At 40.3% G+C, this 20,190-nt stretch overlaps 1 protein-coding gene across 1 annotated transcript in view; it reads left to right on the top strand.

Annotated features, from left to right (window-relative positions):
- The window catches only part of MAP3K5 (mitogen-activated protein kinase kinase kinase 5), a 108,600-nt gene that overhangs the window by 29,514 nt on the left and 58,896 nt on the right, over nucleotides 1–20,190 (top strand). The window contains exons 2-6 of the mRNA XM_076333668.1: nucleotides 2,065–2,204; nucleotides 5,059–5,082; nucleotides 15,180–15,373; nucleotides 15,639–15,807; nucleotides 16,781–16,887. Coding sequence (XP_076189783.1) covers nucleotides 2,065–2,204; nucleotides 5,059–5,082; nucleotides 15,180–15,373; nucleotides 15,639–15,807; nucleotides 16,781–16,887 — 634 coding nt within the window. The remainder of the gene's footprint in view (nucleotides 1–2,064; nucleotides 2,205–5,058; nucleotides 5,083–15,179; nucleotides 15,374–15,638; nucleotides 15,808–16,780; nucleotides 16,888–20,190) is intronic.

Genomic DNA, 20,190 nt, shown 5'->3' with positions numbered 1-20,190 from the left:
AAGTAATATTTCTCTTTTAATCTTAGTTTTGCAACTCTAGTGAGAGCACGTTATCTTGCAAGATTTGAGAATTAAGTCATGGCAAGTTGCGCAAATTTTCCTCCTGCTCAATGTAACAGAAATGTACCATAGACTTACAGTTGCTCAAGATTAGACTTTTCTATGAATAAGAGTAGTTAAAAATAGAGCTTGTATTATGGTAACTTCCTAAAGAAAATAAACAAACAAGCCCTAATCTCATCCAAACAAAATATAGTAGCAATGTTGTCATTCTTGTTCAGCTTTTGTGATGTCTCAGTTTCCTAAAATTAATGAAAGTCAGCATATGTATGATCTTAGGAATGCACTGCCTTTTTTACTTTAATAAAATGTATTTGATGGAATCCATACTGCAGATATTTATGTGAAATTGGACAGGGGGAGATTCTTGGAATACAAGTTATGAAACTTTTAGAGAACATAATTTAATAGTTGATTTTTTTTTTGGGGGGGGAGGGGGATTCCTTTTTTTATATACCATGCTAGTCTTCTCTCTTTTAATCTTGTTTCTTGAAGAGCCTAAGCTTGTATAGGCAAATGTTGTCTGTTCATCCTCCTGTGTGTATCTATCCTTTCTTCAGCTTTTTTAATAATTTCTAAGCGTGTAGGCCAGTTACAGTAAACTATGACTGAAGTGTAGCTGTCTCAAAGGTGTTACTTTTCAACAAGTTGGAGAGACACCCTTGCTGCCTTCCCAGTTGAGTGCATGGGCACAAGGCTTACCTTTTTATTTAATATCTTCATTACAGTTTTGATGATCTAAGGAAATAGGCAAGGTGAAAGTTGTGGTTAGAGATAAAATCTCTTATTAGATTGATTAGAGTAGAGAAATTTGAGGGTATGTAAGCTTTTTGCTTACAGAGCTTGTCTTGCTATCTGTCTTTTTTCTGTCAAAAGCACCCACAGGAAGGGGAAAGCAGGGAGAGAGACTGGAAACCAGGCTGCTGCTTTTAACAGCACTACAGTTCTCTGAATTCCGCAGCCGCCCCCCACCCCCCACCCCAAAAAAAAAAAAAAAGAAAAAACTGAATTGGGTGAAGAGACAGAAGGGTGTTTGCAGGAGAGGTGGAGATGAGTCAGTTTTCTTGTTTTGCTCTCTTGATCCCACAAGACTTTTGCAGTGGCAATATGCTGCCTGTTATAGTAGAAGCCTTAACTATTTCTGCTGACACTTTGTAATTGCCTCTTGTTTTACTTTTACATTGGTGTGAATCTGGGCAAGTGAAACACATGTTTTAAGAGAAATTGTGGACTACATTCCTTGTTCTGTAAGCATTTGCGCATGTGCTTAATTTTATTCATGCAGGTAAAATTTATTATGAACAGAATTCTCCGCACAGCAAAGTTCTTACTTATATGGGGGGTTTTATGGCTTTACATATTCATGCCCTCTCTCCTCATCTGCTGTACCTTGTCCTTTTCTCTCTCTCTCTAGTCTTTCTATATGAATCAAAATAGATCTGAATGGTTGTTTATATTGGAACTTTACTTTTGCCTTTCTTTCAATTTACAGCTGTTTTCTTCGAGAGTTCTAATACAGAATTTATACAGTATGTTCTGCAGTGATGTACATATGTTGCATGAATTTTTATTGCAACTTGCGCAGAGGGTGAAAATATACTTCAAATGTAATTTTTGGGGTTTTTTTTTCCATAAGGTCATCAATCATCCTGTGTAGATAACCAAACAGATTTTATTCTCCAAGGCACCAAATGAACTTTTTGCCTTTTCTTGATTAGTGATGTTTTACCACTTTTTACCTGAGGAAATAAAGGTCTCATTTAAAGAAAAAAAAAAAAGGGGGGGAGGAAGGAAGAAAGAAAAGAGAGAAAATTAAACCACATCCTGCTGACTACATTCAAAATTCAGACGTAACAGCTAATATGGGGAAATCCCTCCAGTTCTCTTATTTCCTACTTAAAATTGGGTGGTCTTATCAAAGCAAATTATGTGAAAAGACATGGCGTAGAAGTATTCGGCTGTCAGAAATGTGTGGCATTGACAATTTTTCATTTCTTTCTGCAGATATTGCTGTCGTAGAGATGAGTGATGCCTTCCGGCAGCCTTCCCTGTTCTACCACCTGGGAGTCAGGGAGAGCTTCAGCATGGCTAACAACATTATCCTCTACTGTGATACAAACGCGGAGTCTCTGCAATCGCTGAAGGTAGCTTTGAATGGAAGAACGGGGTGTGTTGGGGGGAAGTCACAGTTGGTCCAACTCCTGAAATGGGTTCTCGGTTTCCACAGGAAATACAGACACTACTTGTGGTTCACAAAAGAATAGCAAAAATATTCTGAGGCCTGGAAAACATGGCCACAGTGAAATGCTGAAAAACTCAGTTTAGTTTGCCCAAGAGAAAGATTTAGATGACTTTATCACAGTCTGTTAAATATCTAGGTGTTAAATGGCTCTTTATGGAAACAGAAGTTTGACAAATTTCAGATGAGAAATTAATGGTTTTATATTATTAATGGTTAAAATACATGGGTTTGTCATTCAAGGGCATTACTGGTGTTTGGGGTAAATTGTTACAGTAATAACAGTCGGGTGAGAATGGTAGTGTGTAGGGGACAGCAAAATAATCCTTAAGTTTTAGCTCCTGTGTAAAGTAGCAGTTTTCTGGCCAAACCTGATGGGGTCCCAGATGGCCTCTGTATATCTTGCTGAGTTACAGCTGTTTACATCAGGTACCTGCAGGATTGCTGTGCTGGAGATTACCAGCAGCATAGCAGAGTTAGTAAAAACAAAGCTCGTGCCTGATCCTCGAGGGGGACAGTTCACAGTACAGTAGGTTGGCTTAAGGCAATATGGTGGTTTAAAATAATCTATGGGGCTGTGAATTGTGTCAGCCAAGGAGCTGATACTTGCTTCCTCGTGCTAACTCTACTAAAGGTTTCGTAACTTCCATGGGGATGGGGAAGGGCAGACAACTTGGATGGCAGATTCATTGCCTCTGATCAGGAGGTGTTTTATGCTACTGCGCTTCCATTCTAGGCATTGCTGAAAAGAAGCATTTTAGTAAGAATCTGGGTGAGTCAGACTGCAATCTGGGCACTGCTGCCTCTCATGAAGGGTTTGCTTCCACTGCTTCTGGCTAGTGCAGGATGCTTGTTTTTGATTCTGTCCCATTATTTGCAGCTTGGCCCTCTATTGGGAAGGGCATACCTTGACGAACTCAGTTTCTTCCTTCCAGATTTTCCTGGCCAACTGGACTGGTTGCAATCCAATTATTTCCTTTCTTTTTGCAACACAAAGAGCATACAGATAAAAGCCCTAAAAATAAAACTGCTAATGACAAAAGGCCTCTCTGTGGATTGAATTCAATTATGCAAGTACAATGATCTACAGTATAAGCAGAGCAGAATTTCATTGTACTGGGTAAGGAGCCAAATACCCAACTCCCACTGAAAATCACTTGGAGTGAGGCACCAGGCTTCCTTGGGCACTTGGGAGAACTTTTCACTAGTTTAGGAGCTGGACTTTGCAAACGGGTCACGTGCAGAGTTCCCACTGACGTCAGTGGAAGCCCAATTATGCACAGGGAGACTTGGATGTCCCAGTTGCCACCGGTACAGTGCCCACTGAAAGACTCTGTTCAGCTTCCTTCAGCTTTGAGCAGGGCCCATGTTTCTGCTTTTGGCTGTTTGCAGGATAGTCGTCAGAGAGCAAGACTTTTTCCATGTTATTTAGTGACTGCCTGAAAAAAGTATTTGTAGGCATGCCTGGGTATCTTTTGAGGCCATGTTTGTTCCTGTATTTGTTACAGCCAGCAGATAGAGTAGAAGCAATGCAGGAATGTGTGCGCAGTTTTCATCTTGTATAGAAGGTGGTGAATTCAAAAACTGAAAATTATGATGGAAATGCAGGAAACGCAAAACTGCGGCACATGATTTAACTGGGGTACCAAGCAATGTAGGTAAACTTTTGCTGCTGGAATATTGCTCTATGTGAACACTCAGGTCGGGTTGGATGGGGCTTTGAGCAACCTGATCTAGTTGAAGATGCCCCTGCTTATGCTGGGGAGTTTGACTAGATGACCTTTAAAGGTCCCTTCCACCCCAAACCATCCTATGGTTCTATATATGTACATGTATAGGTTTGTATGTTTATGTATATAAACATATTTATGTCCCACGCTTCGAAAGCTAGCATCCGTTGTATGTGAAACATGCCCCCTCAACAGGGGGAGGAGCAGTTTTGTGGAAGCCTGACTTACGCAACATGGAAAATACGAGGCGCCTTGGTTTGACGCTGTGTTTGTTTTTCATGCTGTGGTGTAGGTGAAGTTGCTCAGCGGTCCCAGTAGCAGAGGTGTAGTGTAGCTTTCTGATAAATCTGGCAGGGTTATTGGTTGCTGGGATTAGAACTTGCTGACAAATCTTCCTGAAAGCGAGGTCACTGTCCGCAAGTGGTTCGCATTTGGGCTGTACCACCCAGATTAGTGTGCAAGAACCAGCTCTTCCCATCCATGTGAGCTCTGGCTTCTTGTTCTCTGAAACCTTACATTTAAAATGTGAAGATGCATTCTTTGCATCAGATTTACTAGAACAATGTGAATTTCAACCAGTTTTGGAATATTTTAAAACCTCATAGAAATACTGCTTTTGCTATTCTTCAGTTTCTTCTGCTGGCAGCAAAATGTTGCTTACTCTATTTAACTTCTCAAATATGAGAAGGTGTGTATTAATAGTCAACTTTTGGACAGCATCCCGTTTGGAAAATTTATATAGGGAGAGGTATGTACATGTGTGCATGTATATACAGATGCACACACTACATATGCTCCTGTGTGTATATATAGGAGGTAAGTATCTACTTGGTTCCATAGTTGTTTTGTATTTCCTGGGACAATACTTGATTTATATTGATTTGACAGGCATAGAAAACATCTACCAACTAGCCTTTTCCTGTCATGTGTCTGTGAACGTTAATATTAGCAGTCATACTCATCAGATACCTTTCCTAGTAGTTGTTCAGTGATATCAACATTATTTTTTTCTTCTTTTTTTTATTCCAGGAAATTATTTGCCAGAAGAATAATGTAAGTATGATTTCTGGGTGCCAGTTGAAATCTAGGCATTCCAAACTTCTTCTGTTCCGTTTCATGTTGTTTATCTTTGTTTTCCGCTTGAATCGTTTAACACTCTCCTACTGTATTTTACAGAGTTAGATGCAGAATTCTGGAAATCCTAGCAGCAAATCTGTGTATATCACTTTGTTGCTAGGTACTGGGCTCGCTTCTTACCTTGCCTTCATCTATCAGTGGTATTTTCCTTGCTGCCTTTACTTGTCTGTCATGTTTTTTCACACACCATTTACATCTGTCATTTTGGGTTTTTTTTCCTGTTGCCTTTTTCTGTACAGTGTTCTTTAGTGTTTTTAAAAAATACTCTATTGAAAAGCAGAGTTATTTGGAAACTGATGCTCATTTTAGAAACCCATGGCTACAGCTATGAAAATATATATATTTATAAAGAGAGAGTGTGTGTGTATTTATTTCTGGAAGTTGCGTCCTGGAGCCTGTTAGTCCTAGTGCAGTGCAGATCCCGGTAGTCTGTCTGTGACTGCCAGTCATTAAACTGTAGGTTTCTGCACCTTGGCGTCCTTCTGGTTTCTGAGGTTGGCCTTGCAAACCCCCCTTCCCTTTTTCACTCCCAAGTTCAAGGGAGGCAGACCCGTGACTGTGAGAACACTGCTTTCTCAATGTGGTTTGTTCCGGAGCAGCAGGGCCAGTCATGTCAGAATATATTATCTGGCACGTTGAGTTGTTCTTGGCTTCACTTTGGGACTTACTGGTAGCCATATATGCTAAGATATAATTTTATAGCGGTTAGTCAGTGGTGTGCAGATATCTTGAGGTGCTGTGTGTATGCTGTACAATTCCATATATTTGAATAAACTTTTCTAAGGGGCATATGAAGTATTTAATTTTAGAAATTGGTCAGGTTTTGTTTCCCACAGTGTTAAAACTGCCGTAAAAACTGCAGTATTCTTGGTTATACTTTTTTATTTAACAGGGAAATTCATGGTTTAAGTACTGACTTCTGCCAGTATGAAACATGATTCTTTGAAAAAGATGCAGTTACCTACTATAGCTGGTAAAGTTTCTAAAGGTGACTTAAAAACCAGTGCAAGCTTTGGCCCTAACGCTGCATTTTGTTACATATTTTTGTTGTTGTTGTTTTTTTTAAAAAAAAAAAAAGAATCAAAGATGGTTCCATATAGCGTTTCTGTATAACTCTTAACCAAAAAGTGCTTTTCAGAGACCCACAGAATGCTGTGAATGACATGTTAGACTAAAAATCTCTCGCCTTTCTCTAATGCAAGTGGGGTAAATGATCAGTTAGGCCTTTACACAAAACAAGAGAGAACAGTAAGGCCTTTCTTGTAACTGAATGTATTACATTCTGTATTTTTGTTCTGGTGGCCCAGGATCTGGGGAAAATGATGTGTGACGAATGTAATGTCCCTGGGAGGATAGGGGGAAGAGCTCTGTTAGCAGGAAACCAGCAGGAGATGACTTGTACAGTAGAATAAAGGGGAGATGTTGTTGTCTTGTCCTATTTTTAAATGTCAGTCCCTGAAGCTCAAGGAGAGGTATCATAACTTGGCCTTCATCTGTTTGAGAAAGGATTGTTCTGGTTTCCATTTAGATTTGGATAGGTGGCTGTGAAGCTGTCATTTATCACTTTTAGAAACGTTTCGGTGTATGCCACAAAAAGAATGTGTTCCTTGAGAGTCTCAGATGTTTTCAAGCACACCCACATAACATCTTTTCAGGGAGGAAGTATTTTCCCAGGGATTAGAACAGGGAAGTCAGTAAAACTGGCTTAGCAACTGCAACTGATTTTTTTCTCCTCCTTTTTCCTCGTTTTTTGGCATGATGTCAGCCAAATTACCTGGAATTAGACTTTTCATAATGTTGGTGCATGCCTAACGATTGAATATAATGCCTGCTTCATGAAAATCATGTATATTCATAAATCGTAAGACTCTTGGATAAATGGGTATGACAAAGGTGCTGTTCTTGAGAGGCTGTGACTGTGATGCCCACCCTTACCAAAAATAGTCGTATGAATGATTATGTGAGGTTGCAAATATGAAAAAATGAAATTCACATATGAATAAACCAGGAGTTTAGTCCTGCTGTTCTAGAACATGTTTTTTAATAGCATGCAAACATCAGCCGTAACAGGACAACGGTATCCCTGGCACCAGGGGATTAGAAAGGCTACAAAACAAGTGTGGGGGTGTGTGTATCTATATATCTGTCTAACTGAAATGCCTTGTGTTTGCTTTTCCTGAACCTTGTATCCCTAAAACTAGTGGGGAGGAAAAAAAAAAAAATCCATTACCAACTGTTTTGTTCCTTGTTCTGACTGGATTTTTGTGCTTCCTAATAATAGTCAATACAATGTTGCATAGCTAGGATAAGCTGCCTGGAGCCTGTCAGGGCAGAGCAGTGAAAGATAACATAGATTCATTTCCTGTTATATGTGGTTTTATAGCTATTTATTTAGACCTTTTCCAAATGTTGCAGTAATACCAATATATTTTTTACAGGGAGTGATACTTCGACAGGATGCAGTTACTTCAATATTTGAAAGCTTAAGTTTAGTTTTTGCTGTTATCTGATTTTTGAGGTCAACCAAGCAGCAGAGGCATTCTAGAAATTACTAGTAAAGTTTCAGTCACAAGGAGATGTTGGTATAAAGGTTACAGTATATGGCTGTACTGTGCTTGTTTTAGCTCACCAATTTTTATTTCATCCTAGTTCTCCCCAGTTTGAATCTTACTGACTTCAGAGAAAAGCTGCAGGTCAGGTTCCAAATGGCCATTTAATCAATTCTTTTTAATTTCACTTCTTGCTGAATCTGAGGAAGTTTAATGTGCACGCGTTATACATGCGGTTTGCAGCCGCTTGCAGTAAGTAACACCTCGACACAGCGCTCACCTTTCAGTTCAGGCTGCTTGCTTGCAGCGGGTGGGCGTGATAGGCAGCCCCGGGAGCTGCCCGGGGCGTGAGGCCGCGGTACAGCTGCTGGCCCGATCGGAAGGGCGATCGGGAGGCAATGGGAACCGTTCTGTTGGGCAGCTGACTCGCAGGCAATAGCGATTAAGCAAGAGGGTTAATGTTATATGGCTGGGGACTCTTACTGGAGTCTTCCTTTTCTGACACTTGGGGGGATCAGAGATTGTTATTTTTACTGGTTTTCCACAGCCCTTCCTAACTGCCTCCTGTTTAAAGTGTAGCTTGGGAGACAGTTTGGTACACTGCTCCTTCAGTGGGAGCGGGAGAATGAGTGACCCTGGATGAGGCACGCAAGAGGCGTCTGCAAGCTTGGAGCCTGTGTAAAGGTACTCCTAGAAGACTGTAGATCCCGTAGGGTGTCTTTAGCTATCGGTCTCTTTCACTGTGGAAATAGGGGGAAATATTTTTAATACTCCTCACCCAGCTGACAAATTATTTGGGGGCAGTTTGATTTTTGGTATCCACGTATGTAAAAATGCTACGTAGTAACCTTCAGTAAATATTTCGTTGATAATGACAACTGTGCTATTTATTGTTATTTATGATACATCACTCTCTCTTGCTCGTTCTTTCATTTTTTGAATTCTTTGACTAATATATTTGGCACATACTTTCCTTGGAAAAAGTTAGAACTTTTTTCCTATGTGAATATGATGAAAGGACCATGTAGAGTGTATGCTGGTTTTGAACACGCATTTAGGATGTGGCATGGTTGCAACAGAATGTTATTACTGAGCATATAAAGAAAGAATATATTCCCAAAGAAAATGGGAAGTATTTAAAAGAGTAGACCCAGTCTCTGTGCTTCAGTTTGAGGTGTGAGGCTTACTTATGTTCCTTTTCAAATCAATAGCGAGGCTGTCATTCATGTGAGTGGGATTTGAAGTGAACCCAAACTGAGTCTGTATTCATTAAAACATCAGCACATGTTGATTTACTGAGTGTTTGGGGGATGGAGGGAATAGATTTAATAACTTGGTTTAGGATTTTGCCATCTGCTACATATAATGCCATGTGCAGTCAGAGAATTACCTTTAAGAAAAATCTCAGCAGAAGAATTGAAATAAGAGCAGATATTTCTCAAAAGAACTAGTAGGAGAAATGCAAAAAAGCTGATCTTAATTAGAGGAGAGTCAGCAGGAAGAAAGGTTCCTGCTGTGAGATACTGGCTATTTTTATTACCTCAGCTGATTTTCTTTGTTAAAAAAAAAAAAGGTTTCCTTGCATGCTGACCTGAAGCTTAGGTAAGTCGATGGGATTCTGATAGATTCTTCCATCCACGAGTAAAGCATCATGGTTTTGTGTCAAAGAAAACAAAAATCCCCCCAAACTTCTTGTCTTTGAAGGCAGCTTTCTTCTGTTTGTGGATATTTGACTGTTAAGTGATTCCAACAGAGCAGTGTTAGTGAAGAGCCTCAGGGAATCGAGAAGACCGCACAGCATTGATTCCCTGGGATTTTGCAGATTTTCTCCCTTCTTTTGAAGTAGAATTCAAGATCTGAGAATTAATTGGGCAGAATTCAAATGCTCATTTGTATAGCACCATGTCTTCTTTATGTGTACAACTTTAAGAGAAAAATCTTCTGTACTGTGTCAGATGCATCTGTGGGGGAAAGAACAGTGTTTACCTTATTGCATGATGTTCTTTCTAATAAGACATGGTCTCCAAATTGAATTTCCAAAAGGCTGCCCCTTTCACAAGCAACAGTTCTGTATTAGAGAGGGATATTGAAAGAAGGGCTGTTTTATATTCTTATTGTGATCATTAAAATATAACTATATGCTATGCATTTTTATTATCTCTTAAATAGAAAAAGTTGCTATATTAATTTCTTTTCAGAAGCTGAGAAAGGATATCAAGTTCCAGTGACCAGTAGGTCTAGGTAGGAGCAGCATAGTCTTAAATTCCGTAACTGTAGAGCTATTAAGACAATCTTATGGGTGTATTTAAACTGAAATTACACACACTCTGGAATTGTTTAATTTTGCACAGTAAGCGAGGAAGGGATATTAGAAAAATAAAAACCAAGTAAAACATTTGCAAAAATTAATTACAGATTTCGTCAGTTTGGTAAGCATTTGTTGTGTGTGTAGCTGGCTCCAGCCAGTACTTCTGTCTTCTGATTAGTCTGACTGATTTGATGAGATGAGCTATGACACAGTCTTTCAGAAGGTGGCCTGATGTTGCCAGGTACCGAGTGTCCTGGCCCAAAGCCTTCAAAGATATGTATGTTTGTATCTCCTAGATATAACTAGTTCAGCTGATCTGAGAGCTCAGGCCAAGTTTACCTTATCTAATGTCCTGAGTTCTTGTGCATCAGGCTGAACCATAGTAACTATCTGTGTGCACACTCATGGCCTGTCCCAGCCCCTGATGTTTTCAGTAATGCCTTTCAGTTTACAACTCAGGTGACCTGCAATCACTTTATAACTTTCATTAGTGTAATTTGAGCTTTTGAACCGTAAATCATGAGGGATTTATAAAGAAAGAGGGTTAGAAAATGAGACTTCTAGCACCTGTTGTTGATTGGTGGTGTTTATTCCCACCCGCTTTTGAAGGCCCTTTACATTACTCACGTTTTTTAAAGGATGTTGACGTAACTGAGAATATTGCAATTGGATTTAAGGTGTTACTCCTTCAAAAATTGCGCGTTTTTCTCGAATGGCTTGATTCTCTTATTTTCACTGTGCATGGTGTGGCAAGTCAGAGGAATGGACCAAAGGAAAATAACAATTTTGTCTTGGGTGCTCAGCAAACTTAGAATCTAGAGTGAAGTTAATTGGGGTTAGGAAGTTTGTGAGATCAGAGTTAGGATGGAGTGTTACAGGGCAGATTTTAATAGGATAAGTGGAATATGTTTAAACTTCCAAGTGGAATAATGTGCACTAAGTCAAAATGCAAAGCAATGTGTGAGCAGATGAGAAGCATGTGTCAGAAAGACCACCTGATCCTTTCTGACCTAAGTTAGTGTAGCTTATATTTTGACAAAGAAAGGTGAGAAAGGAAGTAAAAGCAGCTGAGATGGAGGTTGCATAGCCTGGGAATGAGGAAAGAAGCAAGTAATGCACTTTGCTTCGGGGAAGAAGGTTTAGAGCCGTCTGACATTGGAGCGGTTCCTCAGCTGCTGCCCCCACAGCTTGGTCCTCTCAGGCTCCCGTCCCAGTCGTTGCCCAAATGCAGTCGGGGTTGGGCTTTTTGTAGTTAGAATTTGTAACGGTGACAAAATATGTTTCTCTATAGTGCGAGACCATGGACTATTTTATACAAGAGCAGTCTTGCCGTCACTGTTATCTTATCTTTCTTCCACCACTACCTTTAGTAAATAATATATAACTTTTGATTCTTTTTTTTTTTTTTGCCACCAGAACTATTGCATGTCTGCCTTTGTCAGGTTCAGCTGTTAAATATCTAATGTACTGTTTAGCTAGGAAAGTGAAATTTAGGTCACTATTTCTTGTATTTCTTAACTTTATTGCATGTGGGGTTTTTCTGGTTGTTTTTTTTTAAAGCCTATTTTCTAAGGAAATGAAACTTAAGAGCTTGTACTTTTTTTTTTTTTCATCCTCCACCCTCTTTCTGTATCTGCCTGTTTTGTCTGTCTGATGAATTTCAGCCAAATTTGAGAGGTTTCAGAGATACAGTGTTTCCCACAAAACGTAACTGTCTAGGTTAAGTTAACAACCCAATTAATTCCCTGGCTGAGGGAAAAGCCACTGTGTTCTCACACTACTTGCCACTGAGGATCAAGGTGAGATTCTGCCTTGAGACAATTCTCTGAGAACCCTGGGGTCCCTCTGAACAAACTGTGAATTGATTTTATTTTCTTCTGTTTTCTTCCCACGTAGTGGTTTCTCCTGCCTTTTAGTGTTAAGTTCTTCCTTGTCCACTGCTTCTGAAGGCTACTGGGTCTGCATGTCTTCTATAGCAGGCTCTATAATATAACCAGCTTTATAACCAGGTAACAGGAAAAATGCATGTAAACTAATTTTTGCTGGCTCTCTTGTTCCACTGAAATAGGTGCCTACTTCCTACAGAAGGTGCACTTGGGATCAGTTTATAAGAGCTCTTTCTTGCTCAGTAATGGGCTCAAGCACTTGGCTTCTGAAGGAAGAGTAGTTTTCCTGCATGTAGGAATACTTATGAAGACTCTAGTGCTGTCTCTGTAGGTGGCCTGACCATTATGCCAGGATAAACTTTGGGTTCTGTGGATTTCAAAAGCTGGAAACATCCTTTTTCAGAGTTGATCTTTAATTAAGACCCGAGCTTTGGAAACAGCGTGCCAGAGGTCTGAGAAGGCCTTCCTGCAAGCAGTCTCGAATTTATTTTTAATGCACTGAATAAACATTCGGAAGTAAAATGCTTGCCCCGGGATATCTGTAGCTATTTCACCCTTTCTCTTGGCTCTGACTTCCCAACTTTTTCTCCTTTATTTAAAAAAGGAAAGTTGGAGAATAGTCTCAGTAGTGGCTCCTGTGCCAGTCACTGCCCACCCTTGTCCTGTAATTGCTGAAACCAATTCCAGCAAATTCATAATTTCCTCTGTTTTTGACTGTGGGGTTTATTAGGTTTTAGCAGGGTCAAAGGTTCATCTGTTCACTCTTGAAAGTGTGTGATCGCCTTACGTGCTAGCATGTTCTTGAGCAGAAGTGTCCATTCAGTTCTCCATTGTAAAGGCGAGCAGTTTGGGTTCCAGCAGCACACTCCTTAATTGCTTATTAAAAATATTGTCGTACACTTCCCAGTTCTCAAGTTTCCTTTGGAATTGCTACACTCATGCACAGAAAAATGTGTCCTAGCTATTCGGCTGTAATAGTTTGCGGTTGTTGGGGGAGGAAGACTAAATTCATCCTTGTGCAAGTCTGTGTATGCAGTAATCTCCAACCAAGTTCTGGGTTAGTTGAGCTCAGTGGACCGCATGTAAATGCCTGCATCAATTAATTTTAAATTTTACAGAGTTTGTCAGGATCCCTCAGAAGTGGGGATGGGATTGCCTTTGTAGCGAGGTCTTACAGTTTCACAGTATAATAGGTGTAATTAAAAAAAAAAGTAATTCCTGTACTCTTCATAGCCAATCTCTGATCTGTACTCAAACATGTTTACTGACATATCTGTACACATATGTTTATACAGACTAGAGTACCTCAATCCTTCCATGTTTTTGAAATCTAATAATGCATGTTAAAATGTTTTAAGCACACAGCTGGTATTGTGCATTTGAAAACTATTCAGTCACTGCTCTCTCAGTGCATGGAGCTCAGCTTGCCAGGGGAGTCTCTGAAGCGATGTCCTCATTGCTGTATTAACTTCTGGGAGACCAGAAGCAGGTGACCAGAAAGGAATTAACCTTGGAAGTCATTTAGGGGTACCAAAATGATGGGTGTCAAGAAGTGCTTCCTCAGGGCTTTTCTTGCTGGGCTGCTGGCCACTCCAGTAGCAGAGTCTGAGCTTTGACAACCAAATGGTAGAACGCCTTCTGATTTTGATGGTGTGCTATCTCATAGTTAAGACCCTTTGGAACCATAAATCATAGAATCATAGAATAGTTTGGGTTGGAAGGGACCTTTAAAGGTCACCTAGTCCAACCCCCCTGCCGTGGGCAGGGACATCTTCAACTACATCAGATTGCTCAGAGCCCCGTCCAACCTGACCTTGAAAGTTTCCAGGGATGGGGCATCCACCACCTCTCTGGTGGGCAACCTGTGCCAGTGTTTCACCACCCTCAGCATAAAAAATTTCTTCCATCTAGTCTAAATCTTCCCCCCTTTAGTTTAAAGCCATTCCCCCTTGTCCTGTCGCAACAGGCCCTGCTAAAAAGTTTGCCGCCATCTTTTTTATAAGCCCCCTTTAAGTACTGAGAGGCTGCAATAAGGTCTCCGCGGAGCCTTCTCTTCTCCAGGCTGAACAACCCCCAACTCTCTCAGCCTTTCCTCATAGGAGAGGTGTTCCATCCCCCTGACCATTTTCGTGGCCCTCCTCTGGACCCGCTCCAACAGGTCCGTGTCTTTCTTATGCTGAGGGCTCCAGAGCTGGACGCAGTACTCCAGGTGGGGTCTCACCAGAGCAGAGGAGAGGGGCAGAATCACCTCCCTCGACCTGCTGGCCACGCTGCTTTTGATGCAGCCCAGGATACGACTGGCCTTCTGGGCTGCGAGCGCACATTGCTGGCTCATGGCCAGCTTTTCATCCACCAGTACCCCCACGTCCTTCTCAGCAGGGCTGCTCTCAGTCCCTTCATCCCCCAGCCTGTATTGATACTGGGGATTGCCCTGACCCAGGTGCAGGATCTTGCCCTTGGCCTTGTTAAACCTCATGAGGTTCAGCAAGCTTTCTATCTGTACTCACACACATACCACAGGCACCAGACATCTTGCCTCCCTCTTTCCTGGAAGATATACTTAAAGTATGTTTTTTTGCAAAGTATCTGTCGTACATTGATATATAGAAATCAATACAGTTTGGCAATGCTAAGACATTCCATAAGTGATTATTCTGAAATATACATGGTTTTAAGTCCCACTGGCCAGGGAGGTTTGCTACATAGCAGGGAATTTCATTTGTCTTTGTTATGCTAAAGTATTTGAGTAACTTTACAGTTCATAGGAGGATTAGTTTTTCTCTACAGTTTTCCTGTTGGGAGGCAACTAGCTTGTGTTACTGTTTTCAACATCTGTGAGCCTAACGATACTAACTTGCAGAGTGCTTGCTCTCTTCTGAACATCAGTCACCTTGAAAAGAGTGTACATCAGCTTCACTTGAGTCCGCCTGCCACTTCAGGGTGGCTAGGGTGTGCCCTCAGAATTGTTTCACTATTGAGCCAATGTTCTGACAATTTAAGGTCAACGTGATGCTTCTAAAAAGTCTCATCTTACAGGAAGCAGTTCAGAAATCTGAAAGAATACTTTTCAGGTGTATATCATATTTGAGATGAAAATTCAATTTATGTAATCCTAGGTTTCATAGGTAAAATCTTGCTCTTGCTGAAGTAAGCAGCAGATCTCCCTTTGACTTTAACAGGTGAAATTCTGCAGGTAGTATATGCAGTTGTGTTATGCTTAGGCATGTCAAACCATAACTGCCCTAAATATTGCACCTTGTTTCCCTACAGATGTGCACTGGTAACTACATATTTGTTCCTTATATGATAACTCCACATAACAAGGTGTACTGCTGTGATAGCAGTTTTATGAAGGGACTAACAGAACTGATGCAGCCCAGTTTTGAGTCGCTGCTTGGGCCTATATGCTTACCTCTGGTGGATCGATTTATTCAGCTCTTGAAGGTGGCACAGGCCAGTTCAAGGTGAGTTGTCTATTTGTATCCCTGTATAAAATTCATATATTCCTGCTGGCAATACAAATGTCAGACTCTTGCTTCAGGGTGATGCGATGTTTTGCCTTCTGTTGAGACAAATCGATAATTAATTGTTTAGCTTGACCAAATCTCTCCATTGACACTGCTCTATCAGTAAATGTTCCACATATACGTTGTGGGAGAGCTTCAGGGCCAGAAAAACAAATGCAAGGGACCTGTCCCAAACTGCTGATGTGAAGTTGTTCCTCTCCAGCCAGTATTTCCGGGAATCCATTCTGAATGACATCAGGAAGGCCCGTACCCTCTACGTGGGCAAAGAGCTTGCAGCAGAGTTGGCAAGGATTCGACAGCGAGTGGATAATGTTGAAGTCTTGTCTGCTGACATTGTAATAAACTTGCTGCTGTCCTACAGAGACATCCAGGTATGAATCCTATGTTCTAAGATCATCTAAAACACAGTAAATTAAATTACATTCTCAGTGAAATTTTTTGTGTGTTTTGCACAGATTTGCTAACAAACTATATGAATAATGCACACTAGTAAAAATATTTTACAGTATCTTCAACTGATGCTTTTTACTTTATTTTGTAGTTACACTGTTTATAGTGTGCCTTTACATAGCGGAAAAGTGTTGTTATTTTATAACAGCACCTAAAAAGTACACAACGTACAATAACTCTTCTCCATCTCAGCATTACTATGTGATGAACAGCCCGTAGTGCGTCCTACTTAAAGGCTATGGTAGCATTCTACTATTGATATCTGTATGTATTCTTTGTCACCGTGCTTGTGACATTTCTCATGGAAACATAACATGTTCATATGCATTTCAGCTTCTGGAATGGTGCTAGTAATTGCTTACGTTCTTATACATAATTTCAACTGTTGCTCCTTAAACATTTTGAAGTGGTTTGGTTTTGGTTTTGTTTGATTGGTTTTTAAATATGTCAGAGTAAGCTACTTTAAAAACTGTGGTATTGAAAGATTCTTCTATTTTGTTTTTGTGGCTCATGCCTACTTCAGAGTTTTGGGATGCCTTAATTCAGATGCAGTTAGCATTGTAATGTCTGTATAACATGAACTCTGCTATGTGTTCAGCCCCTGAAGCTAACTTTAGTCATGAAATAGATGTACTAAAATTTCCACAGGTCCACGTTGAAGCAGTACAGGAGACCAAAGCGTGTTTCCCTGCTAAATACTGTGCATATTCACATTTCTGCTGAGTGCCAGGCTATTTACAGTTTGAGACTGAAGAAACTGAAATCCATAAAACTTAAAATGAACTGAAAATACTTCTTAGTATGAAATAAGAGGTGCTTAGTTCAAAGAGGGAGTTTATATAGGTATACCTCAGTACAGCCACCTAAAACTTCATTATTCCCTTCTTTTGGAAGGATTATGATTCCATTGTGAAACTGGTGAAAACTTTAGAAAAACTGCCTACTTTTGACTTGGCTTCCCACCACCATGTGAGGTTTCATTACGCGTTTGCGCTGAACAGGTAAGAATCTACCCTCCCTTCCGCTGTTGAGCAGTAAATCAGAACTGCAAGCGTCACATGGGGTTGGTAATCCCAGGTGAAGTTCCCTACTGGAATCTTCATATGCAGGTCTAGGGTTTTCACTGAAGCAACTTCGGGGACTCTGAGCTTTGTGATCAGTCTAAGCTTGCTTTTTCTCCCGTACTGTCAAGTTCCATTCCTTTTCCTTTAGTGTGAGTGTTTGATTTGTCTTTCCGTAAGTTGGCATCATTTTTTCGTTTGAGTACCTAAATCAGAGCAAATAAATACTTAGCAGTATTCTACCTCTGTAAAATATACTTTTAACATTGCTGTATGAGTGGCGATGCTGCAGCATTTGTGCTTAGACATCATCTCATTCAAGTCTGAGTTCCGGTAGTGTCAGGAGACAGGAGGAGAACTTTCATCAAATGTCCATCAGAAGATTTTATTATATTATAATAATAAACTCATTTTCATGTTCTCTGATAACATGCACAAAATGTGCCACATGGAGCAGCACACGCTACTTTCTTGGGTTAAATGAGAGCCAAGCCTAGATTTTTTTTTTTTTCTAGGATACTGGCAATTGGGCAAGGCACTAAAAGGGGAGTTTTTTTGAGGAAATTACAGAGATTTTCTGCTCCCTTGCTGTTATCGCAATGAACATTTTGCTATTGACGTTTAGAGGAGTAGACCAGGTGTCAGCAGGCATTGAAACTCTCAAATATAGAAAATGTCTACAGATCTTTCTGCTTCTCAGATTTGAATACTGTAATTCAGGTTCGCAGAGGAGCTTCAAAACTGCATATCATGTCAAAATATGTTACAAGTAATTAGTTAAAAAAATAAAGCTGTTTTTGAAACAAAAAAGAAAAACAAAAGAAAAATGAAAAACAGCTATCTGGCATTGTTTTGTCTGAATAAAATGTCCAGATCCTTTCTTGTTCCTTTATACCAGGTATATGAAGGTATAAATACTGTGCCGTTTTTGTTCCTGCTTTGCCATAGATACGTGGAGCTTTGCAGATGAAATAATCCAGCATGTATCTAGCACTTCTACATAACCTTCACAAAGGTCACTAGGTGTACCTTGGAGTTTTAACAAGTTATTTAGACCTCAAGGTCACCATTTTCTAAAACAAAGTTGCCTTTGAAAACAGGACTTGACTAGTTCACTGGGGCACTAAAAAAACCTGCAAAACTGCAGTATAATCTTTTCAGGCAGATCCTTGTACTTCATTGGTTCTGTTGGGACTTCTTGCAGACTGAAAGGTCTGTTTTTATAGATGTGACTGTAATGTAGCCTTTGAGGGTATCTGTCATACAAAAGGTCTACACAGTACCTCCAGAGGAGTTCAGATAAAATTATCCTCTCCCGCCCTTCTCCAGACTGTACGTTCAACTGGAATCCATGACAGCCATGAAAATGTTCATGCTTTGGTGTATGCCAAGAAGGAATTACTGGGGCTAATTGTAGCTTTCTCCTTATTGGGAATATAGAGGATGTTTCCTGGGCAAAGGCGGGTCTGGAATACTCTGCACATCTGAATGTTTGCTGTGGAAGAAGCTGTCCCTCTTGCTTCTAATCCAGGTCACGAGTACGGAAGGATGGAGCTGCTAAATTAGTCGGGATTAGTCTGACCTAAATCAACAAAGTGTGCGAGGGCATTGATGATGGAAGAGTAAGCAGAAAGAAAAGTAGGGACCTCTGCCTCTGGAGACCAGCAAAGTGTAAAAGGCTCATATTACAAAACACTGTTGTGCCTTACTGTTTTTTTCCTAGTTAAGTTCAGCTAGCTATTGGTTTGATCTGGATTAGTCATAGTTGATACAAGATGTGGAAGAGTTATCCACCTGAAACTCCATTCTGAAAATTGCCCTTCTGTGATGAAAGTCAGCCGAAAAACATAAAGAAGCTGCAGACTTACCCTTCTTTTGCTTTACTTGAGTGGTCGATAGGAGAAGAGAAAACAAATGGAAGCAAACCTTCAACAACTGGGCAAGTGATCAGTTGGCAGGGGAACCAAAATAACACAGACCTGCAGGAGACTGTTACTTGCTCAGCCAGGAGCACTTCATTTCTCTCCCTGGGGCCTGGGATTGGGAGCACTTGTCCACCTCAAATGAGTATACCAGCCTTGCTGTGCCACTCTAGAAGTACTTGGGGAGCCTCCTGCAGCTCTGTAGTCTGAGGGGACCTTTCCTAATTTTTTAGAATTTGACTGGTCTGAAGGTTGGGAAGAAACAGCACTGGGTTTCATTTGTCTTTCTCATCAGGCTGAGACATCAGTAGAGCTTGGCCCAGCACGTAGACTTGCACACTCTTTGTTTTTTGCTCAGGAAAGCAGTTTGTACTGTCTGCTCCAACAAGTGCTTTTGCTCTTCTTAATTATTTTTGTTATGATGCAAGTACTCATTCGTCCTCTGTTACCCATTCTGCTTGACTTAAACCTTTTCTTCCACATCACTCCCTTCTGGAGCTGCATACGTGAGCTGAGAGCTCTGATCAAGTAGTACCTGCTTTAAGATGGCTGTGGCTTTTGATATGGGTTTTGTTTTTTTTTTTTTTTCTTTCTGAGGTAGCCTTCTCTTGCAAGCTTCTTCAGTGCAAAGCTTGCAAGACAGATACAAAACCACTTTTATGTATTCCTCCCCAATTCAAACTGTAGCCACTCAAATATTACTTGCAATTTCTCCAAAAGAATATAATACTCTCCTCAAATCACTGAAGAATAGTTTTTGCTGAGAAAGGAGTCATTGTTCAGTACACAAATACATAAAAAATTGTAAACTCTTGATACTGAATGATGTATGTATCCAAACTGTGAGTCACCAGGAAGTGTCTAATGCTTGCAATTATGTGGTTTATTTGTCTGAAGTACTTTTGTTAATATTACCTTATTGGCTTCACTTCCTAACCTTCCCTATCATGGGAACTCAGTCTGGTTTTTGCTTTTTGTTTTCTTTGCTTCACATTCAAAATGTATATTAAAAAAGACCAAAAACCAAAAAATCACAAACACAAGATGGAATCTTTTTCCTTTAAAGCATGAATTACTATGAAAGAAGTATCAGATATGAAACAGAGGTTCATATCTTTCTATTTTGTAAGAAAGTAACACATCATCTTTCTAAGAATTGCTCTTGAGGCTCTTGTTGCTGTTGTCAGTGCTTTGCTGTAGCTGACGCTTCATGAGAGAGAGAGAACATGTTTAGGGGCTTTTATAAAGTTGTCCCATGATACTAAGAAAAGGAAGGAGAAAAAAAAAGAAAAAAGGAAGGGGGGGAGTGTATCCATTGTGT

The sequence above is a fragment of the Aptenodytes patagonicus genome, chromosome 3 (assembly GCF_965638725.1).
Source record: "Aptenodytes patagonicus chromosome 3, bAptPat1.pri.cur, whole genome shotgun sequence".
Lineage (NCBI taxonomy): Eukaryota > Metazoa > Chordata > Aves > Sphenisciformes > Spheniscidae > Aptenodytes > Aptenodytes patagonicus.
Note: the sequence above shows the minus strand (reverse complement) of the source record. Positions and strands in the feature narration are given on the sequence as shown.